We start from the raw sequence: 20,942 nt of genomic DNA on the forward strand, positions 1-20,942 counted from the left end.
GTCAGAACCAAGAGAGTGAGTCTCCATCACACATGTCTACTACCACCTGTGAGGATTCACTTTCTTCAACCTCCTCGAACTCCATTCAGTTCTTCCTCCTCACCAGTCACTGCTGCCTCCCCCTTCACTTCCCTCCTGGAGCTTACTGTCTAAATGAAAGAGCTGGATACCGCTGGGACCAAACATACCCCTCAACCATTCCTCCATTCCACATTCTACTTTTTTCGTCCCCTAATCATGTAGTTAGTACAACTGGTTGTGCACAAAACACAGTTGTGTCCAGATTACAGGGACAATGGCACGAATGAATGTTCCCAGGACAAGCTGGAACCGCGTGTGCCAGTAGTTTCCTCTTTCTGTCTGGATAGGTAATAGAAGGATAATTGTTCCCTCTGCTCTATCGTCAAATCTGGCTAATCTGTTCGGTTATTCTGATATTGTGGTGTTGGTGTTGTTCCTGGATCATCATAATAAACGATACTCCAGGACCATCACTTCAACTTGTCTTTTCAAAGACATCTTGGCCAGGGAAGACAGATGGTTTGAAAGAGGAGTAAAATAATCCATCTATGTCAAACTGGAACGACCATCTTTGAACAGAGGAGGGGGGCTACAACATTACTTATCACCCACCTACAATGCTGTACTGAGTTCTCTCCCCAGACAGCTTAGCAACCATTCACACCTGGGCTCACCTAGCCCTAGCAACCCACATGAAGGCCAGTTAAGTCAACGACCCACAAGTGGCCCTAATGACTCTGAAACTCAGAGCTCACACGTGTCCTTAACAACTCTGTAAGGACACTCCCACACAGAGGTTAAAAGCCTGCAACTCCCCTCCAATTAGTTAGAACTGAAGAAGCCTCTTGGATGAGAGGTGAAATGTCTTCAAGAAACTGAAACAAGTCTAGTTGCCTACGATACTGCACTTAAGAGTTAAAATATAACCTTTCACAACACTAAACACGTGTTCGGAAGAATAACTTCTCCCATGCACGTATTTTTCTGGTCTTTTTCTCTGAGTTGCTGAGCTGTGACATTAAGAAAACGTGATTGCTCAGTTTCAGTGATGGTTCTGGATAGGGCTGGGCAGTACTTTAACTTTTTAAGGTATATCAATATATTTCAGAAACAAGGTATAGTTTGAGATCATAGCGTTTGCTGACAGCAAATTTGAATAGTCTCAAACTACAATGGACTTACTTGATACTTTTATACTCCAAAAGACACAAAGAAGTCCAAAAAAGGTTAACTTATAACCTATTATATAATGTGTATTTTTTCCTTTGCATGTTTTGTGGCTGTATATTTCAAACGTGGAAGGTTTTTGTTACGACTGAACATTCAGCCTAATTTGTAGAAACTACCAAGATATGTATCGCCATTCAGCCTGAAAATACAGAGATGAATTTTGGTCCATATCTCCCAGCCCTAGTCCTGAAGCAACTTGATTATGATGTTCCAGGAACTACTACAACAGGGCGTTATCAGATTGGAAATCTGTTACCATAGCTTGACATTTTCAGTCAAGTTGCCCATGAGTTCTACAAAGGTAGCTCTGCTGAATATTAAATCTCTTACCAACAAATACTTTTTAATTACTGATCTTACCACTACATATAATCTGGAATTAATGCGTTTAACTGAAGCCTGGATAGATAACAGAAGCAGTTTATCACTTCTCATTGAGTCAGCCCTTCCAAGCTTTCATTTTATGAATGCTTGTAAACCTGAAAGAAAGGAGACGATGGCATTGCTGCTTTATTTAATTTCAATGCAAACAGTTGTGTGGTGATCTTGCCTCCTTCGAATATATCCGCACTGTGTTGAAAGGCACACCACAAACCCTGCTGTTAAGAATTTACAGACCTTGAGGTCCTTTATGAATTTTTGCTGATAACGTGACAGAGCTGCTTTTTGTTATCTCTTGTCAGGGACAACAGTGAAACCGTTTAATGGAAGCAATGTCTATGTCAGTAAGCTTAACATCAGAGACTGTTGTTTCCCTGTTTGATAATTTCGACAGTAAAAGCTCTGAAAGACATTAAAGCTATTGCACCTGAAAAGGTACAAAACATCTCTGGCAAGGAAAAGGCACCATGGAGAGAAACACCCCAGCTGTTACAAGTCAGTGAAGAGAACACAGGAAAGCTGAGCGCGAATAATACGTTTCAGTGATATTCATTTTCAAAGTGTAATGCAGTAGCAGATCACGTGACAAGGTACAGCTAGGTTTGAGTAAAAAACATTTAAAATACTTTACATGCATATGTTAACATGTTTGATTTCAAAGAGAACTTATTCTAACTATTGTTATTATCAATTAACTCCTACTGCTCTTTCATTCACTTCTAGCTATGGATGCCGATCTCAATGACTCACTCTGTATTGAGTGTTTGTTTTTCAGAGTGATTGTTGTTCGGGGTGCTCTAACTGTGCGCTCTCCCTCATGCCTCTTAGCGCACGGAGAGCTGTTTTCTCTCCTACTCTGCTCTGTGCTGGACTGTTACAGTGCGTAACCATCGGCTCCACTTCTCACAGCAGTGGGTTTAATGTTGTTTTCCAGTTCCATCCCTTCATGGCGAATATCCGTGGCTGTTGCTGGTCTCTGTGATGTTTGTGTGCAAATAATGTACTGTGATAAACTATCGCGCTGTGACACATCGGCGACGTATGGAGTGGATTGATTTCTCGTAAAGTGGGTGTGTGTTATGTGATTGGTTTTTCTCTTGCATTTTTTGCGCTTTGTTGAGATTGAAGCATCTTAAACGTATTACTACACTGTAACTGCAACTGTATTTATGGTCTATTATATATTTGTCTTTTTGTATTTTATTTCATTTGTATCCTTTCATTTGAACTAGTTTAGGGTGTTATTGCTTATTGATTTTGAATGGTGGTCTAATTTCAAGTAATTTTAATTGCCTGTGTCTTGCCTCGTACACAGAGCAGAATAATGTAAATAATTCATTTCTTTCTTTCTTTTATTTTGTTTCTTTCTTACAGCACTAAAAAAAAGAAGATTGAAATTGGTGTCCTGTTCATCAGGTCATCAAGACACAAAATAAAATATCAGATTGGAAGCCATAAACATGGCATAACATAGTTTAACATGAGTCATCTCAGCTGCTGATGTTTAAATGGTAATTTATCAAATGTGTCATGGTTTTAGTTTTTGGTTTATTTATTGCTTCCTCTTTTATTTTGTAAGGTTCATCCTCATGTGTTATGTTGTGTTATTTCCTGTCTTTCCCTTGTTTTCTCTCCCTTGTAATTGTCCTAATTAGTATCCTGATTAGCCTCCTGTGTATTTTAATCCTTGTGTTTCCCTCTCTCTTTGTCAGTTTGTCTGTTTGGTTTCCCGGTGTCTCTGTGTTGCTCCTCGTGTTTTCTGCCCTCCTGTTTCTGGATTCCTGCCTGTGTTCCCTGAGCTTCTGGTTTGTACTTCTTTTGGTTTTTGTTTTTCTCTTTGGTTCTTTTTGGTTTTGCCCCAGCCTGTTTTTGTCAGTTTTGTTGCTTGCTTTTTGGACTTTGGATTTTATGGTCCCCCCCTCCCCTTATCTGTAACTTTCACACAGACAGTGAGGCGGACTATCGGCGCATGATTCCCGCATTCAAAGGGCAGTGTGATTGGGAACTTGTGACAACAAAATGTGTTTCATGAACACTGAGAAAATAGGTGACCTTACCTGATGATATATTGAATCTTTTGTCATTATTTGCTAATAAACAATGCACACTTCATTACTTAATTGGTGTCTGCGTAGCATGTTGATCGTTATTTACACCTGAAATCAAACATACACATCTCCTGACCATGCATCCCTGCCACAGTTGCTGTTAATGAGAAAACAAATCTTTTTTTTTGTATTTTTTGTTGTTGCAAATTAGCAAAAATCCTAGTATAAATAAAAGTCCCTTCAGTCCCTTTAAAAATAACTCTTCTGTGCCTCACCCAGAGCGGATTATCTGATCAACAGTACTGTTCAGTGATGTTTATATTGCCATACAGAGTTGTTTTGGTTTGAAGTCTAAAGCAGCAGGCTGGTGCTGATTTTCTTTTATTTATACCAACAGTACCCTACTGTTTTTAAAAAGGTTTTTCTTGTTGGCAGGTGGTTCGACTCTGGCCAGTGAGACACAGCATTAACAAAGTGTTTAAGCTACTATAAATAGCCTAACATAACCTTTGAGAGAATAGTTAAAGTATTAAAGGCACCCTGAGGAGTTTTCTTGTAAACAAACAAAAGTTATGTTTACAAGAAATTTATCAAAACACATTTCATCCTTGATGTCTGACATGTGTGTTGAATCCATTTCCTTCATTATAAACCTCCCTCTTTTTAAAGTATGTTAAATCCAGCAGGAGATCAATAGAATAGTGTGACACCATTGGCAGGACCATGTATTGTGTCACCCATCTGTGTCCTCTGGCATGCATGAAACTGAAAAAAAAGGGACCCACTAATAGAAAAACTGCTCTATAGTGCTTCTACAGGTTGAAAAGAAATCCACAGGGAACCTTTAAATGAACTTATCTCAGCTAATTTGGGGGAAGATGAATGGGCAGATACAAAAATAACTCCAGTTATCCCACAGTATGTTTCCAGCATATCTGAGGTAATATGCAGTTTTCAGCTTTGTGCTCCACCAGACATTGCCTTGCTCCATCAGCCATCATAAAAATCCATCACAGCAAAACATTTCAGCACACTCCAGCCTGTTGAAGTGTAGTTTATACCTGAAAGATCTCTGGTTATCGAATATATGAATTGTGTTGACACCAGTGGGAACAGCCATCTTGCTGTCTTAGAAAAACTGTGTTTTTCTCGGATATTACTGTACATACAGGTGTGGCTCTTTTATTTTCCCCTCTGAAGAATAGTCACTTCCAAAATGACCATCTCACATAAAAGTTGGTGTGAAGCGAGGACATATAAAAATGCTCATCTCTCTGTAGGCTTTTTCACGCACTAGATCAAAGCACTTAAAGCCGTGTCCACATACCGTTTCTTTCTAGCAGAAAACTGTGGCAGTGCGCTTGGGAGTGCTGGGTTAAAGTGCTTGTGTTTTGAAAGAAAAGAACACTGCACGTTGGTTTTGACTGACATTAGCTAGCGCTATTGTAACAGAGGTTGACAGCACGGCTGACGACAAGCTTACAACGCGTGGGGTGATAAAAGTACGACACTCTCCAGCAACATTCAGTGTACGGACGATCTGCTCACACAAATGGGCTTCTTACTCTGTTATGATTGTTCCTGTCAGATAAAGTTCAGAATAGACAGACACAGCCAGATCAAGCTTTTCCTCTATTTTCCTGGTTACCAGGGTGACAGATGACGAGTCCCGCCAAATCTAGTATGAGATTGGTTGCCTGAAAAAGAGCGACAGTGGCGCACTCAGCACTATTCTGAAAACCTCAGAGATTTTCAACTTGAAATGGTTGGAGTGGCCGCAAAAAAGCGCAGCACTTTGAAAGAAAAAACATTGTGTGGACACAGCCCCTTACTCTGCTCTTACAGAATGGAATGACATGATTCTTTCTCCACCATCTAACCCTAGCTCATACAAAGTGATGGCACCTGATTTCAATGTGTTGACTTGAAGAAGTGCATTTAACATCTTTTGGTGTTCTTTCATCCTGAAATATTGCATTTTTTTGAGGTGTGTGCATTTTCTCTCAAACTCAGCTGTTTCTACAATGAAGCTGAATTAAGTCAGTTGTTTTCCCAGCATGCCAATGGACATTCCCTAAAAAGTTGCAGTTGTGATTTTTTTTTTTTTTTACATTTAAAGAGACTGTGGAGTGCAGAATGTCCTACACGTGGAGAGAAAAATAATGAACTCTATAAGCTACATAAGGCATAGCAATACCAATGGCAACAGAGCAAGTTTACAATCTTAAGAAGTGATAGACATGCCAGTGGTTGTCGCACACCTACAGTCAGGAAATCCAATGTTCAGATGCATGGTCCTGGTTCAAACAGTAGGTGTTTAAGAAAACAAGAAAGAAAGAACGAAACACTCTGTACGCTATATTCTACTAGTGTAGGGCAATGCTTTTCTATGTGGGTGTTTGTTATGATTGAAGGTGTTCTGATAGACTCAGTATTAGGGCAGTGTTTGAAAAGGCTACATGATCATTTAAACACAAAGACACACAACCTGTGTGTGTTTCTCCTTAGCTTTCCAAAAGCAGCTCAAAAGCATTCTCCTTCTCTGTTTGTTTGGTTTCGAGATGTAGTTCCAGGAGGCATTGCTGATAATAAGCTAATAATAAGCTACGTCTGGCTTGTAAACAATGTAAAATGGCAGCCAAGGAAATTGAAAAGGTTTTACACATTCAACAGAGGGGAATACAGATATAAAACTATTCTCCCAGCCAAACAGAAATGCAAAATTGGAAGAAAAATGTCAACTCGGGAGAGCAAGGACCATACCGGTAGTTTACAAAGGTCACATTTTTTCCAAACAGGAGCTGTTTTAAACAGAAGGTTTTTAGCAGATCACCCTGGTCTGACTTTACATCTTTACATGCACACAATTTTAGGAGAAAATAGTGAGTCTTGGGAGAGTGCATGAGCTGCTGATACCAAAACCTGACATTTAGTGTAAAGTAGTTTCTCTCTCCTGCTTGACTTCAAATCGACCTTTTTTCTTCAGTTTGAGTTTATCAGGGTAGATTTTGTTGTAAAAATTCTGCAAAGGAAACACTACTTTGATGCAAAATTAATTATCTTAAACCTAAAATAATCAGCTTCAAAACAAAAACGAAGACTTTTTTTTTTTTTTTTGAAGACTTATTATGAAGTTTTTAATAAGTAAGTAAGTAAGTAAAAGCAATTATCATTTCTTTGAAGATAGTTATCTTTACAATGTTCCTGCTCAGCATTAAGAAAAAACTATTCTTTATTATATGACTCAGAGACATTAATAAGTTATCTAAAAATAAATAACCCCACTGACCTTTGAAGTTAAAGTATACTGCATACAATTAAATGCGCATTATGAAATCTTACAGTACAAACTACAAAATATGCTGTGTGCATTTTGAGACACTTCAATTAAAATTTTAAATTGAATCAAAGAAACTGAGTCAAATCACACTGAAGGCATGATTATTCAAACGTGATAACACAAATCAGGATACATCCTTAAAGGGGACTTTTCAGTGCATGTGCACATATCTTTAGGAGTGCCTCCCAACCCACAAACTGTGAATTAGGACATTGCAGTGCAGCATTGTCGGCTTGCTAGGTCAAAAAACATGGGATTCAGCAAGCCATTCAGACTTTGGCCTCCTTCTTATGTTAAGTGGATGCCCATATAAATAATACTGCCCCCCATTTTAAAGTATCTCCACCTATGGCTTGAGAGCTACCTCTGCCATGTTTTTCTCATAGGCACCGGACCCGCTTGCATTATGTCAAAGGTAAGAGTTAAGCACAGCCCAGGATCAGAGGACATTCAAGCTGAGTGGATTAAGTTTAATGTTGATGTAAACATCCCCATAACAAGTGGAAAACTCTTGTGTGTGCTAACCATTTTAGTTCAGAGAGCCTCTACAAAGCTAAACGCTAAACACAGGAGCTGCTCTGTTGTTGGCTACAAGAATCCACACAAAAGTCTTTTTCTACTCCCATCTGAGGATGTCAAGACACAGTGGATTAACTTTAGTTTATAAGGAATCCCTCATAACAGCTGGAAAACTATTGAATTGTGTGTGTATGTTTTTCACTTCACACTGCTCCGGTAACATCACAAGCTCAAGGATGTGTGAATTTTAAAACAGATTTTATTATCAACAAGGGCCAGTTACTGTGTAAGCTCAAGAATGAATCGATACTGTCTGTCAGTCTGACCCGACTCAAACTTGGAAGATGTCAGTTTTGCGATGTCTTATGTAATTTTACTGTTTATTTTGTATCTCCGATTGTTGAATCAGGTGTTAGCATGTTACTTGGCTAATGTGGCTACTCCCAGTCTGGGGCGATTTTGGACTAATGTTGTCATATTGAGAGACAGTTGAGAGAAACTATGTGAATGTTAAGCTTCATTTGAAGCCCACTAAATAACGAGAAGTAGGACTGATGCCGGGAACGGTTTGTTTTTGTTTTTTTTGGTGTAGTAGCGATTCTTGTGGTGATATTCATAGGAAAAGTGCCGCTAACTGGAAGCTAAAATGCAGACAGAGCTGATTGCCGATACGGTGAGCAGTGCCTGCTCAAGCTTATGTGAACTGACCGATCAGAGCAAACTGGGACATGAGATAAGGACATGAGTGTTTTAGGCAGAGGGGGAATACAGTGTTGCACTGGACAGTATGAGGAAAAAATCATGCGTTTTTTGAACATTAAAGCATTTAAAACTATTCTATTAGTAACCCAAAGTAAAAGAATGAACCTGAAAATGACAAAGTCTCCTTTAAAATGGACAAATCATATTTTTGAAATCTGGTGCTCGTCCATCCATGTGTAATGTAACACAAATTTGCTTTCTTAAGGCAGATTGTTATTTTTGCCAGAGAAACATACTGTAAGATGCCACTCACTTGTGTGTGGATGTGTACAGAGTGTGCATGAGTCTCTCCCCGAGAGGAGACATACCTCATCACTTTCACTGCCGATAAAGTCATCTTCAGGCTGGGCATCATGCCGCCTCCCACTTTTGCTCTGAACCTCATCATTTCCCATCTCCATCTTCTCCTGGTCACCCTGGCCTTGCCCTCGTTTGGGTGAATGTGGCTGGGATAAGAAAGTGAACACCTCCTCTTGCAGAGTGAGCTGGGGCTCAGACCCCTCATTACTTTCCCAGCTGCTACAGACCTGCAGGTCACAAGACAAACCTGGCAAGATCGAGCCAGAGAGCGACTCTGCTGTTGTGGGAGAAGCTCCTGAACTTTCCTTGGCAGGACTGCAACTAAACTCATCTAAAATAAAAGATCATGGAGGAAAACAAAAACAAGTCAGTTTAAACCTAAGTAGGAGTAAATTCTCTCTTTCAAACATCCATTGTTGCACATGAATATTGATGAAGTTTAGGGTTTTCAGTGCACAAATTATATAATACGTGAATAAGTCTTTCAGAATACACACAGAGGACTTAACCACAAAGACTGGGTAGAGAATAATGATTGGAATCTAATTAGAGTGAGTAATAAATCTGTTTTAAATGTCTTCATCATGTGGCTAATGTCATTCAAGTTCATTTGATTATGTGCACATAAAAATGTATAATAACAATATGCAAAATTGTAATGAATTCCGCTGCTTGCCAAACGTGAACAGTAATTTCTCCTGCGCTGACGTTTTTGTAGCTCTTGTTAATAGCTCTGCTATGCTAATACCTTAATGAGAATGTAACAATATAAACAACATAATCACTAGAACACCAGTTTACTGCAAAATTGTCACACATGAAATGACAGCTCTGTACAAACTTCTTTAAAAATGGAACTGGCTTAGACACCTATTTTCCAGGCAGATATTACCTCCATCCTCTTTTGGATTTTCTGCTTTTGTTTAAGCAGAAAGAAAAAAAATCTTAGAACAGTGTTACAATAGCTGACAGTATGTTCCTGAATGTACCCTGTATCCAACGGGTTAAAATCTTTTTCAACCTTAAGTCACATCAATTCATGTGTGCGTGCCAGAAACGCTGAGTCCTTAAACTCCACGATAGGCCTGAGCTCAAAGAAAAGAGGCACCTCTATCTGAATGAGTGAGCACATTTGAACCTCTCGACAGTATAATCACTTCCTCTAATTGCCCACTGTGTGGCAAACCCTGGGCCCGGGAGATGTCCCTGTGACTTTTATTTAATGTGCCACATTACCATTAATGAACTGACTACTTTCTGTCTGTGGGCAGGGCTGCAGCACAGGAGCTTATTGCGATGGAGAAACATCCATAAATGAGCTTTCAGAGCACGCACACTCATTTTGTGAGGACGGTGCTGGTGTAGGTGTGCGTCTGTGTGGAGGTGGTGGGGGCAGGGAGATTTCGTGAGTTGGAGTCAGGGGTGATCCAACTAAAAATCCTGGAAATGGCCTTGATGTGGGTTATGCAAAATTTAAAAAGGGGAACAAAAGCGATGGTGTACGCAGCATAGAATGAGGCTCATTAAAATTCATGCAATATTTTGAAGTGATCTAATTCATAAATTAGGAGTACGTATTATTCTCAAGTATAAAGGAGCTAAAAATCAGAAAAAATCAGAACATGCAAAGTAGACATCAATATCACTCAACATGCATTTTTTTCTCTTTTGTCTTTCTACACTTGTCTAACCATCGCTCCGTCTGACAGTGCACTTCTTTCTCCTGTCCTGCTTCCTGTCTACTCACAGTAGATGTGAACCTCACCTGCTGTTAGGTGCTGCGTCCTTTCTGTTGGGGTCAGAGGTTGCTGCCTGCTCCCTTGACGACTGGATGAAGGAGTGCACTTCTCCATGTTTTTACTTCTCTTCCTGTGGCCGCCAGGGACAGCATCTGAAGGGGCTGTTAACCAGAATTAAACACCTCACCATTTAATCCATACATGCACCAAACCACACTCTATACTCACACAGAATATAAGATGCAGTGAACACAGCTTACCTGACGATTCTAGCCTCTCTCTTCCAGCACCGTAGACCCATAGCTTCTTCGATCCAAGCTTGTCAAACACCCTGTCTTTTGGGGGATGGGGCTGTAAACTGCCAGGTGTCCCTACACACAGTACTTTTAACATTAGAAAAGCTTTAAACACAAAACAGTTAAATAACAATGCTACTGAAGCTTGCCAGAAGCACATCTGCAAACTGATTATGCACCGTGAAAATCCCAATTAATGAAGGCATTTTAGTCACTGAGCTTCTTACATTCATTCATTGCAGAGAGAATACATCCAGCTACATTATGTTCAGCTGAATTAAAGAATTGTAATCATCCTTTTTTGCATTCAGTCACGCTCAATGGATAGAATATTACCGACTGTAAAAGCTGTTATTAGGTACTTGGAATAACATGGTCAGTCACAGCTGGTCTCTTATTTTGTTGGTTCACAGTTTTATCCATATATATAATGAGCTTTTAAACATTATATTTACATGCTGAAAAAAGGAAGATGAGTGATTCTCCTCTATGAGGATGCTTACAGGTACTAAATCAGCAGCAACTATGCTCACTAGCGTCTCCTTCTCTAAATGAAGTGGCATTATTTGGATTTACATTGTGTTTTACAGTATAACACTATCTATGGTGAGGTGATGTGCAACGAAAAAAGCACATCTTCCATAGTACTACTAAAATGTAGTAATTAAGATAAAGATGAAATTGTGATATTCACTGAAACCAACAGGAGCATTGTGAAACAACTTCACAAACCCAACACTACATACTCTTGCTTTGTTGGCAAATGAATGAAAAAGTAGTATTCAAGCTCTGTACTGAAAACCCATTATGGGGCCTCTAGTGAATTATGAACTAATGAGGGTTTCTGGGCAGTAGTGATATTGGTATCTCTTTAATAATTAATTATGATTGCTGAGCACTCGCGCAAAAGTTGAGCTTAGAAAGAAGGCATTGCTGTATCCAAATAATTTTATGGCTACTAGATTCTACTGTAGTTTCTACTGTAGGGAATTTTCCAGCAATACTAATTATAAATTATATATTTATACACTATGTTTCTGTCAATCTTTTTAGTTCATTTTCACGTATATCTACCAGTACTTACCTTACACGTTTGCCTTCGCTGACTGCTTACCTTTTCTTGATCCTGCTTTTGAACAAAGGCCAAGTAAGCTGCCCATTAACGATAACTGCTCTACATCTGCATCCTCCTTCTGGGTCCACATTACAAAGTAGACTATAAATGTAATAATTTCTTTGTTTCTTTGATCTCCCATTATGTGTTTCCAGCTGCTTCCTATCAGGTTCCAGGAAGAAGCAGCAACCACATAAGCCATGTAAGCAGACGATGGTTAGAGTGACTACCCCGTGCACCATAAGTGGCAACTCAATACATGGTATGTCACCAGCTCTGGTGCGGAAAGTGTAAGATAAACTCAAGCTGGAGTCAATATGCAAAGAAACAAACAAATGAATAGCTGGATGACCGGGCATGTTTAGATGTAAAAAGCACACCAGATAAAACGACAACTCTGAACTTTTATTCAAATTTACCCTCAAGAAGAATGTGGGAGGGTTCCCCGTGTAATAAGCTCCTGCTCAGGTTGGCAACGCTCTGACTTTCTGTGGTAATTTGTTGGTTCCTTCTACTGGCCGCGGATCCCTGTGGGGCACGGTGAAAGGAGAAAAACAAATTCTGTTTTGAACTTACAGGACTTTATAACATGATGGTTCAAATCATTCAGAGGGATATGTTTTATTAAGGGGAAACAAGTGTTTACCGTATTTGAGATAAAGGGTACACTTCTATCAATCCCAGCTGAGGCTGCACTGCTTTTTCTTCCAGTTTGAGGGGGTGGCCCTGAAACCCGTGAACCCGAGGCTGTGTGTGAAACACCCTGAGGCCTGGTTCTCCGATGACTGGTTGATCTGGCAGTGGCCGACAGATCAGGAACTGCAAAGAAATCCCCATTAATCATTGACCATAGTTGATTTCCTTGAGGATATTTAATACATCTTATGCTGATGCATATTCTAGATTAAAAAAAAGACTATACTTGACTTGTGGTACAACACTACTAAATCCTTGGACCTCCAATACCTGGCAAGTAGGCCATAAAATTTTAAGCAATTTCCTTATTGTCAATCACGTTAATGATCAATTAGCCACCGCAACTTCCCGAGGTTATGCTTCAGATTTACAAGAGTCACATAGTTCAAATGAAATATGCAGGCTTGCAGTCAGTTCAGTGTGAAGGACTCAGAACAGCATTTTTTAAGATCAGTGAGAAGCCGCTTCTCCACTAGCCACAAAGCCCTTTGAAAGTCACTTTTTTTGCTGTGAATAATTAAAAACATGCCTTCTTCATACACTGGAGTATGTTTTTGAGCTGTGTTGCAGAACATTGCAAATACAAACAGTCAGAGATGACATAAATCTTATATCAGGTCCAGCTGCTGAACTGCTTGTGTCAGTTCAGTATTAATGATGTTTTACACATGATTCTGCGAGCTGAATTACAACCTATGGTGGTTGAATATAAATTAGACTCTACTGCTGAACTTACTGAGTTGATGTTTTATTTTAATCTATCAATCTGCTCCATATCATCATGCAAAAATACGGGTTTTAGCAGGAGTCATGACCTGACCCCGCTGTATCTGTGCCAGGACTCATTAGGACCACCTCCGCTGAAGCTAACAGCAAAACGCACTTCCTCTCTGATCCTCATCAGAGGGAGCAGACACTTCCATTCCACAAAACACACAGGATCATACAGATGACACAGGCAGAGCAGAGTTGGATCTACTTAGGGTGAGGAAAGAGAAAAAGTCCTTTGATGCCGCATATTCACCACGCAGAAAATGACCCAGGTTTAGGGCTGACTCAATTTCAGCGTGCTTTAAATCTGCTGCAGCACATAAAAAATAATGTGTTAGGAATAAGGAATACAATGATATATATGATAGTTGACAGACTTAAAAAATATTTGATGCCAGAATGCCTTTGGTGTATGAGATTATCACTGTTTGTTTGTTGCTACGTGACAGAACTGGCTGTAAGCTTCCTTTTAACAGTTTCTGACAGATTGGGTACTGAAGCAACAATATTCACCAAGCAACTCTGTCACAGTTAAATTGTATGCCCACTTTAATAGCAATCGTTTTAATTATGATTAGGAATGTTATGCTAATAATGCGGATGCTAATTATGAAAGCTATTTCTTGTTTCTCTTTCTATGGGCATTGCCGGTTGACTCAACATGACTTAGACAGCTGTCAGAACAAATAAATAAGCGCTGATAAAAAAGGCCACAGAGGCGGTGGAACTGGATTACTGGTGCATGTCTTTTTATACCAGCAGATAATTGCAGCTCTCTGAGAAACAGGTGAGGTGCAAATGAACACAAAAATGAGGACCACAGGATTTTCGCATGAGGATAACAAAACGGTTATTATCACAGTCTCTTGGTAGAAAGCATTTTCTCTGTGTGTATATTTACCGCTTTTTTGGTAGATTATGGCTGCTATTGTGTGTAAATGTTTAAATTCACGCCTGCAGTACTCCTGTCATAAATTAACCTGAGAACAACAAAGACTATGAACCTGCTGTTACACATACGAGAAGAGAAACGCTTAAAGGAGAAAATTATGTGGACACCTGAATATATACACTTTAACATCTCATTCCAAACCAGTGGTTATTAAAATGCTGCTATGCTAGCCCTCCCTCTTCTTCGAGGGCTTTGAACAAGTTTTGGAACCTGACAGCAGGATTTGGTTGTCCAGAGTTGAGGCCCAATACTAAGGGTGACCACATCAGGGCCCCTCGACTTTGACCTGCCCACCCTGAGGAGATAGGGCTTGCAATATCAGTGACTTCTTTTAAATCACTTCTTAAAACCCCTATAATTGACTTTCATGTGAAGTCACCCTTTTTAAATTGATTTTTTGTCTATTTTTTTACTCTTTGTACTTTCTGTCTTCTTAGTCTATCTGTTTCTAATTTTCTCTCATGCGATGTCTTCTTTTTCTTACCGTCCCTTATTGCTTCTATTTGTTTATTGTTAATTCATTTATTATATTTTATTCTTTTAACTGTTCTTAATCTATTTATCTATTTTTAATTCCTCTGATCTGATGTCGTCTATTTATCATCTTATTCTTTTATTTATCTCTTTTTCTGCATGGCTTTTTTTCTGTGATTTTACCTGTTTTAGTGCTTTTATTCCTTCTACTTGTAATAACTCATACTGACATTTTGTGTTTTACTCTTTGTGTTTGCCTTCTTGTTTTAACTTCACCTTAGATTAGGCTTCCTTGTGTTTGGCTTGACTGTTGAGTGTTTATTCTGTAATATTGTCTTCCTGAGTTTTCTGCTTTTGCTTGTCTGTCAAAGCACTTTGTAAACTCTGTTTTGGTGCTATATAAATAAAGTTTATTGTATTGCATTATTATGATTTGCTCCCATTTAGACACAAGAGCATTAGTGAGGTCAGGCACTAATGTTGGTGACAAGGCCTGGCTTGCATTCAGTGTTCCAAGTTTGTGCAGGGGAGTTAAGTTCTTCCAGGCCAAAATTGGAAGACCATTTCTTGACCTGGCTTTAGGTGTGGGGGTCATTGTTTCCTCTATATTTTGTGTTATATGTTGTTGTTTTCTGTAGCATTAAAGCTGCAGTAAGCACTATTAAAATAAGTGTTAAATAGCTCTATATTCCATCAGCAATCACTGTTACAGTGTTTGGTCAGTAATCCACGTCTCTCCTCCCCCTGTTCATGCAGTAAAAGAGAAAATAAATTTTCAGGTATCCCTGCCCACTTAATCCAATCAGGACAGAGAACTCCATAACAAGGCAGTTCTGTCCTGTCTCGTGAATGTGTAGACAGCAGTAAACTCCCATTTACCGGAAATGGTGGAACGGGGAAAGCTACCAATTCCAGGGCTCCCAGTAACAGCTTATACTATCAAACAACCAAGTGAAGAAAACGCTTGAAGAAAAGAAAGAGGGAAAAGAAAAGAGGACCCCAAAAGAGAAAGGAGTCGTGCAAGTGTGGTGAGGTAGAGAGAAGGGAGGGAATTGCTAACTGCAGGTAGTCAGCTGAAATGACGACAACGCTTACAGCAGCTTTAAGACTTCCCTTAACAGGACCTAAGAAGCATAACCCAAACCATAAAAAATATTAGACCAAAAGTACCAAAAGTATGTTATAGTCCACTCTGGACAATTTGTAATATGGAAGTTGTTCCCACGCAACAGAAATATATTTTCCAAATGTGTAGATTAATATTATAGGTGTTCTTTTCCCATTATTTGTGTCAATTTAAAATCTTTGTATGTATTGAAATATATATTTAACAATGTTCTTTGGTTTTTAAAAAAAATTAAATGACACATTCTCTATATATTGACAACTATACCAAATATATACATATATATATTTCATATAGTGTAAACAAAAATGTACATTTCCAAATATAAAATATATATATCAATATATGCGACATACATCTTAAATAATATATTTTTAAAAACATATGACCAATGTATAATCAAAATGTAATCCTTCCATATAATAAACTGTATTTTTCATACATTACATAATATTTTTTAGTGTATGTCTATATATTTGGTCTGTAAGGGTTTGAAGTAAAAGTAGCGACAGTGCTGAAGTAAAAATCCTGAATTCAAAAAGTACAAAAGTATTAGCATTAAAAAATTCAAAGTACCAAAAGTACTCATTATGCAGAAAAGCCCATTTTAGAATCATATATTATCATCTCATACATTTTGATGTGTTATAATACATAAGGCTGCCCAGCCTAATGTATGATAATACATATACATTAATACATCATTTTCGTTAGATTATAGCTATGGATGCATTAATGTGGACGCATCACTTAAATGTTGCAGCTGGCGAAGGTTAGGCTAATTGTAATTACTTACACAGCTGGGTAGTCTACTGCATAATAATACATCAACATTTATGAGTTGATTATATTTTGGAAAAATAATTTTAATCTGGAACTACTGACTTAAGCTTTCAGGGAAATGTAGTATCTAAAAATTGTTGTAAAGTACTTGAGTAAATGTTCCTAGTTATTCTGCACCACTGTTTACAGATCAATTTACAATCCTGTGATTTGCTCTTACGTACCACAGTCAGAGCTCTGTAGTCCAGCCCTCATATCTGCCTTCTGCACATTCTCCATGTTCAACACCTGGGTGACATGACAGACATCTGGTGGGAACTGGCAACTGCGAGGGATTAGGTCCATGAGACCGTCTCCGCTGAGAAACATATCTGGATTAAAATGAGAACAAATTCAGATTTATCCTGATCAATAGAATAAACAGAAACACATCATAACAACATAACATCACACAAAATAAGTAGCACTTTGATCATCAGAAAAATACAAAATGACAAGCTGTCTTTACTGGTATGTAGTGTAGGTGTGCACTGAGTAGCCACGACTGAGTGCAGCTGTTTGCACTGCTGAGCCATATCTGAATTAAACAAAAACACCAGCTGAGCTGTAAGCCAACTACCCCAGAAAACAGCCAACTGTTTGTCTCTGTCTATCTCTCTCTGCACATGCTCACAATTTCATATAAATTCACCTCTGTCACAACAATTCTCCAAAAAGTGAAGGCCACTGATTTGCTTCAATGGCAACTAACTATTGTATGTCTTTAATCACCAGTCACAGCGGGGACTTTTAGTGTCAGCTCATAAAACTAATTTGACATTCATCATTTATGTGTCATGAACTCCATTACCATCATTCAACATTCCAGCTGGCTCTGTTTTCATGGTGAAGATTCTGCGGACTTTACAGGTAGCGAACAAAGTGATGACATCCAGTGTCAAAAACCCTTTGAACAGTTCACCGGTGAATGAAACAAGGTCGATGCACAAAGTAGTCCACTGAGACAAGAGAAACAATATGATTTTGTCGTTACAAAGATCCCGCAGAGATACAACACAAAAGTACATAGCTGAAAGCAAATACAAGATTAATTTGTCAAGGATAGGTTATACACTCACAATATTACGTTTCAGTCCCACAAAAGGTATTTTTGCATGCAAAAGAGTGACAGACACTTCTTTATGCACTGTTGATAAGTGAAGTCTTCTTTTCAGGTGCTCTGAATCAGTTATCCTGTGAATAACAGACAACAGAACAGAGCATAAATTATCACCAACATCTTTGGTGTCACTAAGAAATCCTGGCCATAGAATGCAACTTTATTGGTCTCTTCAGTAAGTGTTTTGTTTCCTTTACTCTTGTTCTGTGAAATCCGCTGTCACAAAACTCTCTTATGAAAGAACAGTGGAAACAATATTCTTTAATGGTGTAGTGCGTGAGTTTATAAGTAGGTAAGTAACTTTATAGTGAGACATTTTTTCTAGCACTGCAACTAATGATTAAAGCCCAAACTAACAAATTCAATTTGCTTTTGTTTTCCAACCAACAGCCCAAAACCCAATGCAAGAATCCTTGCATTTAGGACGCTGGAACTAGCAAATGTTTGACATTTTTGATTGAAAAACAATTACTTTAACGATTAATTAAGAATCTAAATAGTCGGCAACTAATCTTATTTTGATCGTTTCAACTTCTTACAGTATGTCTTCCTAGTTTTATTTTCTATATAGTTCCCATGAATCTAAACAGCATTCCCTATACAGCATACCTCAGCCTGTCTCTAATAAATTACCATTAATTTGATTCACACATGAAGAGTTTTGAGTACAAGAATGACTTTGAACATACTCTGGATTGCATAAACTGGGTTTCATTGCTCATTAGAACTTTGGTGAATTCTATCTCTGGTGACAATATGTAGGAATATCAATAAGCATCCACACAATATGCTATGTTTTACAAATTAGGCTTATTTCTTTGTATTTAACCTTGTAGAATTTACTGTGGCTGGCAAGATAAAAGCTTTCTTTGTAGCAAATAGCTCAACAATACCTTATCACAAATGGTTATTCAAACAATTATATAACAATCATTGCTGATATGATGCACTCAGTTTTTTCAGGAGGCTCAGGGGGTTTTCCCACTAAATGTAAATAGGCTGTCTTTTACTAATCTGTTCAGTGGTCTGAGGGGAATGTATTATGATACAATGATTATTCTCTGCATTTTACTGTGTGTTATACTGTTACGTATTCTATTATGTAAGAAAATGCTTATTTATTCTATTGAACATCATTGTGGCAACCATACTGTGGCTCAATAACACCAATGGAATTTTTTAATCAACCACAATTAAACCTTTATTGAATAGCTACAACAGCCCTCACAAATGTTCAAGGTGAGTTGGCATATATAAAGTACAAAAAAAAGAAAAACATAATTGTACTTACACAAGCTCAATAGAAAAATCTTTTCGCTGAGGAATATTCACTTGAAGGACCAAGAATCTTTGGAGAAGCCCAACTACAAGAAATCGGGCAAAGAAGTCAATGGCTAATAAAATTTAAAGTATCATTTTCAAATGGGTGCAAGCACGGTCGTGACTTACGTGACATTTTCCCATTCTCTGGCATTTGCATCTTGACCGTCTGGCTGCTACCCTCCAGACAGTAAACAAATCCTTTGACTTCTTTATTAAACTCCTATTGGGAAGACATAATAAAGAAGAGGCCTTTTTAAAAGTAAGTCCTTGCTAAACATGACCAGTGTTGTCATACTGTTGACAATGAGTGCAAATTGAAAGTATGGGTGTCAAGAACAGATCTATGACATAATAAACATCCATTATCTGCAAGGGCAGATAAAATGTCAGCCATTGTTAGAGTGCAGTGCTTCTGGACAGGGCTAAATAATAATCACATAAAGTTTTCTCTGATAATGCAATTCAATGACAACATGAATTCTACCGTATTTTATTAGTTTACACTGATCTGTCACTTTATATTCCTACTCCACCACATTTTGGAGAAAAATATTATACTTTTTTTACCACTAAATTTATCTGATAACTTTCAAATAAAAAAAACTAAATACTGATTAATAGTGTACAGTAGATATGTACATACAAATGTATGTTTCGTTTACTTTTACCTCTACTTTAAATACTTGAGTACACGTACTGCCAGTAAATTCCTTTTGATACTTAAGTACATTTATAAACAGATACTGAATATCGGCCTGATAATTGGCCAAGGCCAACCATCGGTCTACCCCTAATCTTTACTTTTACTCAAGTATGAACTTTGGGTACTTTTCATAACAATAAGGATGGCACCCATGGGAACTTGTACAGTATTAAATAATGTATTTCATTACAGGTTGATTCATCTCTGTGGTAAGACCAAAAAAAATATTAAATAAACAAAAAATACTGTATGATGTTTACTGGATTGCTATCTATCCAGACCCTGCGTGCTAGCTTTACTCAGATGATATGTAAGATAATTAAATTCGACAGTGTGTAATAATAAGCTTGTTTAATCACCATAATAATGGGCTTAGGTAAACGAGCAGCTGTGAAAACTCACCTTATGTATGGCTGACGGCCCTCCGCTAAGTTTCCATTTTGCTACTGGGTCGTTTCCCTGTCCACTGAAGATCTCTACCACAGCTCCACCCTGCGACAAAACATGATTATAGCTTTGATCAGTTAGCCTGCAGCTAGTGTCACATCAGGCTAAAGCTCATATTAGCCTAAACAGAGTATTAATTACGTGTTGTTTACAATGAGCAGGGCCTTTAAAGAGTAGAAAGCCAAGCTAGGTTACCTGATAATTATTCCTGAACATTTTGACGTCAGGTCACCTTTAGAAGAAATTATGTGACGACAACTGTTAAAATATGTTGGGTAGGAGGCTGTTACATTACCCAAAATGGTTTTCAACGTTACACCGAAAAGAAACGTATCTTATTTAATCATTAATAACAAGCACGTAACCTCTAAAGGTGTAATAAAAACAAAAAAAACAAAAACAAAAGCGCAGTTGTAGGACAAGAGTTTGGCCAACACAAGACATGTCTCCATGGTTACCTGAAGCCGCTTACCGTGCGAGGTAGCTGGATATGCTGTATCGCGAGATCACGCGAGATCTACTGTCATTTCTATTGTGACGTCTAAGTGCTTCACAGCGCATCAGTGAGATTACAGAGTGACTGAAACATAAGGTATGAATATATATTATTCACCAACATCGCCCACAGCTCGCCTTCAGAGTCTTGTTGCCATGTTTCTCTCTGTTACATGGGACTTTATTGTCATTTACCTCTACCATCAATTTCACTACAGTGACCTCTTTTGGTTAATGTAGAATAATATCCCATATTCTCCTGG

General features: G+C 38.3%; 1 protein-coding gene across 1 annotated transcript in view; it reads right to left on the reverse strand.

Moving 5' to 3' along the window:
- Nucleotides 1-20,400, reverse strand: part of cfap20dc (CFAP20 domain containing) — a 37,689-nt gene extending 17,289 nt beyond the window's left edge. The window contains exons 1-12 of the mRNA XM_073467671.1: nucleotides 20,380-20,400; nucleotides 20,140-20,229; nucleotides 19,161-19,254; nucleotides 19,003-19,075; nucleotides 17,671-17,785; nucleotides 17,403-17,550; nucleotides 16,777-16,923; nucleotides 12,397-12,569; nucleotides 12,170-12,278; nucleotides 10,601-10,711; nucleotides 10,367-10,501; nucleotides 8,610-8,932 (exon numbers count right to left, since the gene is read on the reverse strand). Of these exons, the coding sequence (XP_073323772.1) occupies nucleotides 8,610-8,932; nucleotides 10,367-10,501; nucleotides 10,601-10,711; nucleotides 12,170-12,278; nucleotides 12,397-12,569; nucleotides 16,777-16,923; nucleotides 17,403-17,550; nucleotides 17,671-17,785; nucleotides 19,003-19,075; nucleotides 19,161-19,254; nucleotides 20,140-20,229; nucleotides 20,380-20,400 (1,539 nt within the window). The remainder of the gene's footprint in view (nucleotides 1-8,609; nucleotides 8,933-10,366; nucleotides 10,502-10,600; nucleotides 10,712-12,169; nucleotides 12,279-12,396; nucleotides 12,570-16,776; nucleotides 16,924-17,402; nucleotides 17,551-17,670; nucleotides 17,786-19,002; nucleotides 19,076-19,160; nucleotides 19,255-20,139; nucleotides 20,230-20,379) is intronic.
- Nucleotides 20,401-20,942: the final 542 nt, after the last annotated feature.

The sequence above is a fragment of the Pagrus major genome, chromosome 6 (genome assembly GCF_040436345.1).
Source record: "Pagrus major chromosome 6, Pma_NU_1.0".
Classification (NCBI taxonomy): domain Eukaryota; kingdom Metazoa; phylum Chordata; class Actinopteri; order Spariformes; family Sparidae; genus Pagrus; species Pagrus major.